The sequence below is a fragment of the Mytilus edulis genome, chromosome 2 (assembly GCF_963676685.1).
Source record: "Mytilus edulis chromosome 2, xbMytEdul2.2, whole genome shotgun sequence".
Lineage (NCBI taxonomy): Eukaryota > Metazoa > Mollusca > Bivalvia > Mytilida > Mytilidae > Mytilus > Mytilus edulis.
In genome coordinates, this window is record NC_092345.1 from 57,130,996 (window position 1) to 57,143,991 (window position 12,996).

The 12,996-nt window shown below is 30.9% G+C and overlaps 1 protein-coding gene across 1 annotated transcript in view; it reads left to right on the forward strand.

Moving 5' to 3' along the window:
* The window catches only part of LOC139510293 (uncharacterized), a 28,856-nt gene that overhangs the window by 4,174 nt on the left and 11,686 nt on the right, over positions 1-12,996 (forward strand). The window contains exons 3-13 of the mRNA XM_071296798.1: positions 234-496; positions 1,141-1,772; positions 2,079-2,192; positions 2,571-2,713; positions 3,110-3,297; positions 3,856-3,945; positions 8,267-8,401; positions 8,894-9,017; positions 9,330-9,563; positions 10,034-10,267; positions 12,260-12,506. Coding sequence (XP_071152899.1) covers positions 234-496; positions 1,141-1,772; positions 2,079-2,192; positions 2,571-2,713; positions 3,110-3,297; positions 3,856-3,945; positions 8,267-8,401; positions 8,894-9,017; positions 9,330-9,563; positions 10,034-10,267; positions 12,260-12,506 — 2,404 coding nt within the window. The remainder of the gene's footprint in view (positions 1-233; positions 497-1,140; positions 1,773-2,078; positions 2,193-2,570; positions 2,714-3,109; positions 3,298-3,855; positions 3,946-8,266; positions 8,402-8,893; positions 9,018-9,329; positions 9,564-10,033; positions 10,268-12,259; positions 12,507-12,996) is intronic.

A 12,996-nucleotide genomic window follows, 5' to 3' on the forward strand; every position in this document is an offset into this window, starting at 1 on the left:
CAATGTCTTGTATAGGAATGTAGTTGAATGTATGTAGAATTATGCTTTTTTGTCTGTTTAATGTTTTTTTGTTTGTTTGCAGCTTTTTATTATTAATTTTAATGATTTTCTGTGTCTTCACACATTCTCATCACTTAAGATAATGCTTTAAAAAAAACTTCCTATATTTGCAAAATTGCATTGTATCTTTTCCTTCTTAGTCAAATTATTTATTGATATCTTTATATTCCTAGGGATTTCAGCAGTATATTATCTCCCTTTGTAACTACCTGTATGATGAGCTGGTACTTGTTTATGACTGCAAGAATGACATGGCTAGTACAATTGTCAGCAATACATATAGTCGTCTGTGGAACCTGGCCATTAAACAGGAGCAAGAGATTGAAGGACATGATTGGGAAATCTTACAGCTTAGACATCTAATACTCAAAATTCTACTGCTTAAACCAGGAACAGCCAATAGTGTGACAGAGAAACTTGTTCTTGCTCTTACAAGGTATCTATTCTTTTTGACAAATCTCAATACTGACATTTCTTTTAAATGATGTAGATTTGTCTGTCAAAATACATGTTTATGTGTTTTTTTCCTTTGATATTAGCCATTGGATGTTCTTTTGTGGGTTTTTCAATAGGATGTACATGTACTGAATGCTATGTTCATTTTGCTTTATGAATTTCCATTAAAAACGGAATTATATAAAAATTGTGTCCTGAAGTTTCTTGGCTTCTATGGAAGGGAATGCTCAGTTATGCTTTAGTAAACATGTAGCCTCAATCTTCTTACAGTGAAGCAGGTCCTGACACAGTATTGGTCTTTTTTCCTAGAATAATTTCCCCAGAAGTTCAGACTAAAATATCAAGGACCTGCAGGATGAAGCCTGTATCTGCATTTTCCCTTAGACTTTGTTTTAAGTCATTTGTTGCAATTCATTTTTAAAAACATATAAATTGAAGATTCATTTTGAATGATAGTTATAACACTAGACTGTTGTAAAACAGCTCACTTTTTTTATTATTGATATGAATGACTGAAACATTGAAAGCAAAAAATTATGGTATTTGCTTCCATTTGTATTTAGAAACTATTTTTTATGTTAAACATTGGATATATTATTAATTTTTATTATTTTTATTTACCAGATATGAGAAAACTATTTTACAAAAAGAGAAGATACTGGATGAGACTTCATTTCCTGTTGTTGATTTAGTGGCAGACACTTTGACCTGTCTGCATATCCACAAACTATCAGATGGAGAGGAGTTATCTCCCCTCTTATTACACCAGTTCCTATTGAAGCTTGGGACTCAATATGACATTAAAAAAGCAATTAAATACACTATGACTGACATTAGCCTTTGGAGTGTAGTATATCAGAAAGATACTGAAATTCATAATTTATATAGGATTTTGTATTACTATGGAAACCAAATCTTTGTTTGGATGTACAGCAATAATAAAGAAAATTCAAAAGAAAATTCTGCACAGTTTGGAAAAGAGCCAGAACAAATAGCTGAATCTCTTCACGAAATTGTGGAGTCTATATCTCATGACAGACTTAACATAGTAACAGATATCTTACTTATAGTTATAAGATTTGTGGAGAAAACTGACCTCCAGACAGACACACTTTTGTCAGTGCTAAAGACCTTGTCAAAGATCAATCAGGTGTTACTGAAATGGAAACCAGCACAAGAGAAACAAGCTAAAATTATTATAGATCTAGTCCAGACTCAGATGAAAATTTTGTTTAATTACATAAAAAGCTGTTCAGGTAATAGACACTCACATATACTGGATTCTTGGATTTCATAGAAATTTGATTAAACTCATGGGCATTCAACACTTTTTTAGATATGTCATACTGCAATTATTAAAGTGGATGTTTATTCCTGTAAACCAGCTGGTTTTATATTTTGTGATTTAGAATATGCATGAAATCTACCAAAAATATAAAACTCATCTCGTTATGCCTTTGGACTTTGAACTATTTAAGTGTTCCCTGTACACAAAATGTCACATATTCTTATTAAAATTAATTTACAGTGCATAATAAAATCAGATTTGCTTTTTATTTCAGACAAAGAAGAGTTCAGTAGATTAATAGATGTATGCGAAGACATCACACAGTCATATAGTGCATTACTACAAGATCCTGAATCTAAAGGAAAAGATCATGACAGACATTATTGTGGTTTGTAAAAACTTGAAAGTACATGTACCTGAAAATATTTTATTCAACATTTTAAAATGTTTATCCTATTAACATGATTAATAAAAGTATCATGAAACACAAATTGAGTAAACTGTCCTGTTAAGTTATTATTTTGTTTTTTGTCTCAGATGTTTTGTTTATTATCTTGTGTGTTACAAAAGTTGTCAAGGCATAAAAAATTGTTGATGTCATTAAGTATGCTTAGTTACTTTTATTTAAACTTACATGCATGAAAATTATTAATTTCAATTGATAAATTTATTTCCCATGGGTAGAAAATTATCCCCACCCATAAAAATGTACATAGAAGTTCTTTTATCTTGAATAGTTATATATTTATTTGTGTGTTCTTTATAGGTTATTTAGTGTCCAAGCTGGCTCAAATGTGTTTTGAGAAGAACTTGTTTCAAATGGCAATAGTATTTTATAAAATAGCTTGTCTTCAACTTAACCTGTATGTGAATTCTGACAACAGTCTGAAACAAACCAGAATGGATGAGGTATTCAATATATTTCTTACAAAGATTTTTGTGTAGCAATCAGTCAGAAACTGATTTGAATACTGTTACCTTTTTAGTATAAAAAAAAAAACAATTAATTTTTGGCAGACTTGACAGGCATGATTGGAATCAAACCAAAATAAAATCTGCTTTTGCTATTAATCCATGAAGATTGCAACTCGGCATATAAACACATAGTGTTTCTGTACTATTGAAGATTATACTGTGAAAAGGCATTGTCCAAAATAATAGAATTTTGAAATGCAATACACGAGTATGAAATATGTGTAATTTTTGTTTTGGAAAAATATAATGATTATTTCACTAATTAGAAATTGTAAGCATGTTTCGAATAATAAAATTCTGCTTACACATATCGGTGCACTTATTCTTTAGGTTTGTTTGGGTAGGAAGTATATAAGTTTAGCAGAGATCTATTTGGAATGTGGTGATACTAATGCTGCTATAGACTCCATTGTTTCCTGTGTATTGGTTCATCCAAGTCATGTGACACAGGCAGTTAAAGTTTGGGTTAAAGTCAAAAAAGATTTGATCAAAAATGGAAGTGAGGAAATGAATAAAAAGTAAGTCAAAATTGCTAAAAATTCTTTTTTGAATAACTTAGGACTACATCTATGGAGAATGAGTCAATACCTTACACTTTAGATAATATACCTAATACACCTTGAAAATCTGGGCTATATCACATTCACCTTTTTTGTGTGTTGTTTTCCAACAAATATTTTCATCACAAGTAGTATGACTTTATATTGGGTCAGAAGCTTGACAGTAAGGAATTATAGTGTGAGAGGCATTTTCTGATTTGTCAGATAGCTGCCTCCTTTTTGCCAATACTTAAAAATATTTTCATATATCGAATTGAAAAAAATCTCATCACACATTTCTCCCGTATTAATTGAGCAGAATGGCTTCCTCTTTGTTCATATACTTTTAAACAAAGATGAGTTATAACATGCAAGTTCTTTTTGGATCAGTGGGACACATACATTCTGTTTCATAATTTCCATTAATGATCTCAAAATAGCAAGAGTAGACGCATATAAAAAAAATCCTTTGATATGATTATAGTTTGGACTGATTAATTATCTCATCAATATAAATATTGTATATTTATTTTTCAGAACCTTTGGACAGTTTGTTTTTGAACAAGATAAAATGGTTGATATATGTAGTCTTCTGAAGGCAGAAAATGACATTTTTAAGTCAAATAGGTATTAGATTAAAGCTAAAGCTATCTTTAATGTTATTGATTTTAGTTGTACAAAGATCATACCATTTTGAACTTAAGGAACTGCTTTGATCTTAAGAAATGTAATCTTGTTGTAAATCGATTTTTCTTTTTTGTTTGTTTGGAATTTTTTTTATATCATCAGTTTTTATGGGAAAATACATTAAGTATGTTACTCTGTTTTTTTATGGAAAGTTTTTTATATGATTTCAAACAAAAGGCACAACCTGTTGGGACTGTTAAAGAAGGAAATGTCGGCTTTCTTTCATTTAGGAACATTGTCAATTAAATATTAACAATAACATTTTTAAATACATGAATTAACAGTATTCAAGACATGAATTAGAACGACTAAGATGCTTATCTAAAAAATAACACTAACTATAGATCATGTACATAACAAATTTGGAAAGGGCACTGAAATGCAAAACTAAGGAATTTATTATGTTGATTGTTAAAGAAATTCCAGCAGTAATCCAACAACACAAACAAAATCTATAAGAAACATCCAAGGTAAGTTTGGTACAGTTTTACCACTTGAGGAATACACAAAAATAACTGATAGGACTAAAAGGGGAAAGGGTACAGAAAAAAAGGACTGGGGCCACTGGTTATAGAAAAACTAATCAATACTTTCTGTGCAAAATCAATGTCAGTAATGTGAACTGTTTAAAAATTTAAGATATTAACAATGTCATATCTAGATTAGTTGAAATGAAACAAATTCTTAAGGGTTCCACGGAACCCAGTGTCTCGCCTACTTATGCTGTTAATCACAGGCTCAACAAAAATGAGGAATGAAATCAATAAAAATATTCCTCTTGACAAAAACTTTTGATTGTAAGAAGCTTCTGTCCAAAGCTAACTGCAGACTGTCTGTAATGTTAACTGGAAGTAATACTTAAGTCCATTTATAAGTAAAATACAGATACACAGGTACAAAATTTTAACAAAGTTTTCTTTTAGATACTTGCTTTTGATCATAAACAAGCTTCTGTCCAAGTTAGGTACAAATCCAAAATAGTATAAGAAAGTTATTAAAATTTTAAAAACTTTAACCACAGAGTGAATGCATTGTTTCCTTAGAGAAAATCAAAGTCCATTTAAAAGTAAAATACACAAAAAATGGATTTATTTGTTAACAAAAATTACTTCTGTATACTATGTTATGATCATAAACAAGCTTCTTGCAGTAATTCAGAATACACCTATGGACCAATTTCCCATGTTATAACAGGAGACCTTAACATCGTTCGCGACCGAGAGTTAAAATCATTCCTCAGTAAAGGACCTAAATATCGTCCCCCGTCAACTGTTAACTGGAATGAGTGTCGTAATATCATCAACGACTCACTCCGCGCCTACTGTTTGAAATGGGTAAAACGGGAAAAAGCTGACAAAAAATCTTTGGACTCTTTTTTTAATTCAGTAATGAAGATAGTTGATATTCGAATACAACATTTTAAAGAACATTTTACCCTCAACAAAAACTATAAAAACCCTATTTCGCGTATCAAAAATAAACTAACAGAACTAGCCAAGGAATTTGTTTTTGTCCCGGCTGATAAAACTGCTAATAATATCATTATTGTTTGACGTAAATTTTATATAGAGGTTCTGCAAAAGGAAATCACGAATTCACCAACATTCCAACTGACTTCATTTTCAGAAAACGACATCTGTAACAAACATAAACTTTTAGCTACTTCTTTACAAGCAGAACCAAACACAATGAAAGTCCCAACTATGTACTGGCTTCCGAAGCTGCACAAAAAACCTTACAAATATAGATTTATTTCATCTTCCAGCCATTGTTCAACTACTAAATTGTCTGTTTTACTTACTAGTACACTTGGTACAATAAAAAACCTGATAATAAATTGTTCAAATAAGGCCTTTGAAAATAGTGGAATTAATTACTTTTGGAGTGTCAAAAACTCGTTGGAAGTACTTGATAAATTGCATGCATATATTGGTGATTTTGAATCTGTTCAAAGTTTTGATTTTTCTACCCTATAGACCACTTTGCCTCATATTCTTATTAAGAAAAAATTCACATCCCTAATTAACTGGGCATTTAAAAAGTCGGAATGCGAGTACATATGTTCAAACTCTTTTAGATCATTTTTTAGTAGCAATAAACAAAAGAACTATGTCAATTGGACATGCTTTGATACTATTTATGCACTTAAATTTTTACTTGATAACATTTTTGTTCGCTTTGGAGATTCCGTATATCGTCAAGTTATTGGAATTCCAATGGGGACTAACTGTGCACCACTTATTGCGGACCTGTTTTTGTATTGTTATGAGTTACAATTTATGACTAAAATTAGCAAAGACCCATCAAAACAACATTTGATACAAAAATTTAACAATACTTTTAGATATTTGGATGATATATTGGCTCTAAATAATGACGACTTCAGTATGTATACTAAAGAAATTTATCCTGTAGAACTTACTTTAAATAAAGCTAATGATAACAATGACCACTGCCCTTTCCTCGATCTTGATATCTATATCATAAACGGGAAGCTTAATACAAAAATTTATGATAAAAGAGATGATTTTTCATTTCCTATTGTTAATTATCCATTTTTAGATGGTGACGTTCCCTTGTCACCATCTTATGGTGTTTATATATCTCAACTTGTACGATTCGCTCGTGTATGTAACAATGTATTAGATTTTAGCGAGAGAAATTTATGTATTACTGAAAAATTATTACACCAGGGTTTTCGATATCACAAACTGGTCAAAACATTTACTAAATTTTATCACCGGTATAAGGAAATAATTCGTAAATATAACTCAACATGCAGACATCTTATACGTTCAGGTATTTCACATCCAAAATTTTATGGAAATATTCTTTATAAAGCACAAAAATGTCAGTATTCTCCTCAGAAACTAACAAAACCTTTAAATAGACTTATTAAAAGGGGATATAGTTACGATACTGTTGTCAGGTCATTAAAGATTGCATATTTTGGCTTTAACATTGATTCACTGATAGGGTCTTTGCATCGGAACTAAACACATTTATTTCTAAAAAAACAGTTGTTGGCATGACACGGGTTATGTTCTTCTCATATATTTTATGATAGTATGATACTAAACCCCTAACGGGAGGGATTGTACCTGATATTCATATGATGAAGACATAATCTTTCAATCAGTTTAATTGAGGTCTGGAGCTGGCATGTCAGTTAACTGCTAGTAGTCTGTTGTTATTTATGTATTATTGTCATTTTATTTATTTTCTTTTGTTACATCTTTTGACATCAGACTCGGACTTCTCTTGAACTGAATTTTAATGTGCGTATTGTTATTGTTTTACTTTTCTACATTGGCTAGAGGTATAGGGGGAGGGTTGAGATCTCATAAACATGTTTAACCCCGCCGCAATTTTGCGCCTGTCCCAAGTCAGGAGCCTCTGGCCTTTGTTAGTCTTGTATGATTTTAAATTTTGGTTTCTTGTGTATAATTCGGAGTTTAGTATGACGTCCATTATCACTGTACTATTATGCATATTTTAGGGGCCAGCTGAAGGACACCTACGGGTGCGGGAATTCTCGCTACATTGAAGACCCATTGGTTGCCTTCGGCTGTTGTTTGCTCTATGGTCGGGTGGTTGTCGCTTTGACATATTCACCATTTCCTTTCTCAATTTTATTCTGTCCAAGTTTGGTACAAACCCAGGATAGTTTAAGAAGGTTATTAAAATTTCAAAAACTTTAACCACAGAGTGAATGTAATGTTTTCTGGCAGAAAAACTAAGTCCATTTTTAAGTAAAATATGGAAAAAATGGAATTTTATTTTTCCAAAATTTACTTCTGGATACTATCTTATGATCATAAACAAGCTTCTGTCCAAGTTTGGTACAAATCCAGTAAAGTGTATAAAATTTATTAAAATTTCTAAAACTTTAACCACAGAGTGAATGTAATATTTTCTGGCAGAAAAAATAAGTCCATTTATAAGTAAAACACGGAAAAAATGGAATTTTATTTTTACAAAATTTACTTCTGGATACTATCTTGTGATTATAAACAAGCTTCTGTCCAAGTTTGGTACAAATCCAGTTTAGTTTAAGAAAGTTATTAAAATTTCAAAAACTTTAACCACAGAGTGAATATTTGAAGATGCCGCCACCGCCGACGGAATGTAGGACCACTATGTCTCGCTTTTTCGACTAAGTCGAACGAAGGCTTGACAAAAATGACACAGTTGCCTATAAATGTGGGTCAAAGTAAATATGTGTGTACTGCATGGAATTCTTTTATTATTTCCATTACAGAAAAAGAGTTTATTCAGCAGAAATAGAAATATTACAGCAATTGATTAAAGCTGCAGCTAATCAACCATTAATTAAAGGCAGAGCCCTGTTAGAAATAGCACTAGTACATTGGCAAAGTGGATTAAAAGAAAATAGGTGAGATGATGTGAAGTTGAATATTATTATAGCATATGCTTCTTGAAGAGGATAATACCTGAAAAAAACTGTCCATGTCTGCATTTATTGGTCACAAATCCTTTTGGCTTTCTTACTTTTAAAGCCTTTAGAGTTTGTAATGAAATATGAAATGATTATTCAACACTGCCAAGGATAAAACCAATGTATGAATCAAATTTCTCTTCACAATCTAATGGTTAATTTGAGTGGCTTCCATCACTATCCTCTATATGAGGGTCTTTAAGGTATTTAAATAAAAGATAAAAACAAAAACAAAAAAAACACATCATCGGATCATAGAATTTTCTTTTCAAGATTGAGAATATTCCATGAAGTTATTATCCTGATAATTATTATTTTTGAGTAATCAATCACATCTTTCGATAGTTAAAATTATGACTATTGAAGTGAAAGTCAATTCCATGAATGTGAAAATCATTGTTTAAAAGTTTTTAAATAATATCATTGCAGGGATATAATGGAATACTTAAAACAAGCAGAACCCATACTGGTTGGTTTAGAGAATTCACATGAGGTTTTGGGCCAAGTATACCTGTGGCAGTATGTTATTAACCATGATGAAATGTCAGCACAGGTATATAATTACAAAAAATACTAAAAGTAGATGATTTATCTACCATTATTTTTATTTTGCAATTTGATTTCCATCATTTCATTCCTTAATTTATGAAGCAAGTCTGCTTTCAAAAATAAGTTGTAAGAGGACTCAAAATGGCTAAATGATTAACCGTTTTTATATCAAAACAGTTTCCAAAAACTTTTACAAAAGAAATTCATTTGATAAAATCTTTAAAGGAAAAATTAGCCAGTCAGTAGCATTTACAATTTACTTTAAGGTATTTAAGAATATTCATTTGTAGTCTGATGATTTTCATTGTTACTTTAGATTTTGTCTAGTATTGATATTGAAGTACCAAAGCCAGAACCTGGAGATGAACCTGACACTGTAATTGCAGGCACTCCTAGTGTTTATATGACTGTTGTCAAGGAAAAAGAGTCCATTGAACTGTTGGATAAAGCTGTTGCACTGTGGGATACATTAGGACATGATATAAGTGATGCTTCCATGTTATTACAGTCAATCATGACTTGTGCTCGTGTGTACCAACTATTGAGAAAGGTTTGTAAATGGAGTTACAGTAGTCACATCTTGGTATACTGTACACACACTGAAACTCCACCCCTCTGTTTATTGCAGATGTCAATCTTAATTACAATGCAGAAACAAACATTTATACAAACAGAGCCAGCAAGCCAATTAAACATTTATACAAACAGAGCATGCAAGCCAATCAAACCTTTAGATTGCTGGCTTAAGGATAAAGACTCGAGTAAGATCCATGTTTCATGCTTAATTTTGACAAAAAAATTATACTGCAAATGGAATCCTAGTATTATACATAACAGATGTTTCAGTGCCAGCCTGAGTAGACATGCCATTCAGTTCTTTATGTTAAAAGGTAACACTAGCAATAATTTCCATGAACTTGTTTACTGAAGTTTAGACGCTGCTTTGTTTTATGCATGTAACAACCTTTAAATTCCAGTCCAAATGTGCTTACTTAAACCTTTTTTCTATTATTTTTTTAGCATGACCAGCAGTTACACGTCATAGAAATGTACCATAAGTTGGCTGTCAAACATATCTCCATTGTTACCTCAGATGCAACAAGTCTCCTCATAGAATCTCTCATATCTGTTGGGATGGTATCAGAAGCACAACAGTTTATTGAGAGCATGGAAGACTGGGATAAACAGAAATGGAAGGAGCAGACAACCCATTGTCAAATTGCTAAGTGCTGTTATAAATTAAGTAGCCAACAGGTAAGTTAACCTACTTAATTCATTCATTTGGTTGCCATGTATTATTGGGTAGCTGTCTAATTGAGCTTTTCTCCCATGTATTTAGTTCATTTAAGTTTACCAGTAGTTATTAATTTTGAAAGATATATATATATATGATAATCAAGACGAGAAATGAAAAACTCTGAAAAGAAGAACAAGTGCACAAAGCACTTCGTAGAAAACATAAAACTGATTGACAGGAACCCCAAGTAAAACAGGGTTAACTCTGGGGCTCCAGACAGGTTAGCAGTTCCTGCTGCCATGTCAACAAAAAGAGTGGGAAGATACGAAAAGGACTTAAAAATTGATAAAAACCTGACAATGCCATGGCAATAAATAAAAATGGTTTACAAGAGGATTAAGTTCACAAAACACTTCATCAAAAGTATAGACTGAACAAAAAACCCTTAAAAAAACCAGGAGTAAACTGAAGTTCTCAAAAAGGATTAGCAGCAGACTTGGGGTCAATTACATAGGAATGTAATTAATTAAATTACACATTACATTGCAAAAATGTTCAATTACACTAATTACACATTACACAGTTTTTGAAATGTAATTAATTAAATTACAATTACTTTACTAAAGTAATTAATTAAATTACACATTACATTTCATCATATTTTTTAACAATATTATACATACATGTGTAAAATATTCATGTAACCATAGTTTAAGGGTGGCAATTGATAATCATTAGTTATTTTAATGTTTTGTCATTTAGTCTGAATCACTCTTGTCTACACTTTGACAGCAATTCTAAATAGTCTTTCGACAGGAACATATCTGGCAGATATTGCTTGATCAGAAGATCATCACATTGATAGGAGAGGGAATTTGTTCCTATTAACTTGTCAATACATCAAGGTGTATTTTGACATCTCAAGTGAAGTCATTTGAATTAAACATAATTCAATAAAGAAATTATAAATAAATAAAAAAAAAAATTTTTACTTTCAAAATATTGAAAAGTGTGCTTGTCACAATATTGAAACTAATTTTTAGTACAAACAATGTATATATAAATGTCTAAATATTAGCAATATTTTGCTATTTAGATGAAATACATGTAATAGTGGCATTGCCCCTGGACATTTTAATCTGATTAGTTGCTGTTTGTTTTCATAGCTGTTAATTTTTATTTCTATAATCCTTTTGTGTATACTAATTTGACAAAATGATTGTGTGCAGTGATTTTAAATTCTAAATGAAGTATCTTAGGAATGATTTTTCAAAGTGACACATTTTTTTGTTTTTGTTTTAGAAGGTGATTAATTACTTATCAATCTATTTAGTTAAAAGATCTTTCTTAAAAACTGAACAACACAAATATTTGATCCTCACTTTTTTTTAAATTATAATTTTTGTCTATTCAAAATAATTCTGTCATGTATGTAGATCAAATAAATAATATAAAAACTTCAGAATGAATTACAGACTTTATATATTAAAAAAGTATGTAATATCAATATTTGAAAAATAAATATAATTTTACAATTTATATTATTAAACACAAATCCTTATCTTTAACACCAATAAAGTACATGTAATTGAAATGTAATTCAAAAGTAATTGAGCATTACATGCTTTTTTCAATGTAATTAATTAAATTACCATTACATGTAATTAAAAAAATGCTCAATTACACATTACATTCAATTACATGGAAAATTGTAATGCATTACACTTAATTACCATTACATTTTCAATTACCCCATCCCTGATTAGCAGTTCCTACACCTCATGTGAAAGTCATCATGAATTTCTGATTAAAGTACATGAGATTCTTGACTAGAAAATTTTCTTTTTGTGGTATTAGTTTTATGTTATAAAATGATAAACAGTGACGAAATTTTTAATTGAAAAAAGGGTTAAAATTTCCCAGTGCAAAGATAAAACTCTTCGAGGTAAAGATTCCCTCCTGCAAAATGTACCTCTTGTGCACTGTATTCTTTTATATTTTTTTTTTAGTATGAAGAAGGAATATCCATTCTGAATGAAGTCCTGTCTGTGATTTCAGTACAGAACAAAACATGGACAGTTTCAGTCCTTGAAGGCAAAGCTAAACGTTTGATGTCCCAATTTCTGACCTTCCCTCACGAAAGTAAATCTGATTACAGTTTAGATTATGCATATGAAGCTGTGAGGTTCCATACAGGTGTTGTACAGTTTCTTTTGGGGAAAGAATTTCTTTGTAAAGATGCTGATACAAGTAAAGGTATGAAATTGTCTTTGTATAAGTTACATGTGGTAATTAAGGATCTATACTATCTTCGTGTAAATTAAGGTAGATCAGATGTCTTTTTCTGAGCATCTCTTCTGGTCAGTTTTAAAAAAAATTCTTGCAGTTATTACATTTGAAAAAAGAAGACAATTAAATATTTCTCAAAATTTGATTTATGAATATTATTTTATTATGCCCCACCTACGATAGTAGAGGGGCATTATGTTTTCTGGTCTGTGCGTTTGTTCGTCCGTCTGTTCGTCCATCCGTTCGTTTGTCCGTCCGTTCGTTCGTCCGTCTGTCCCGCTTCAGGTTAAAGTTTTTGGTCGAGTAGTTTTTGATGAAGTTGAAGTCCAATCGACTTCAAACTTAGTATACATGTTCCCTATGATATGATCTTTTAAATTTTAATGCCAAATTAGAGGGTTTACCCCAATTTCTTGGTTCACTGAACATAGAAAATGATAGTGCGAGTGGGGCATTC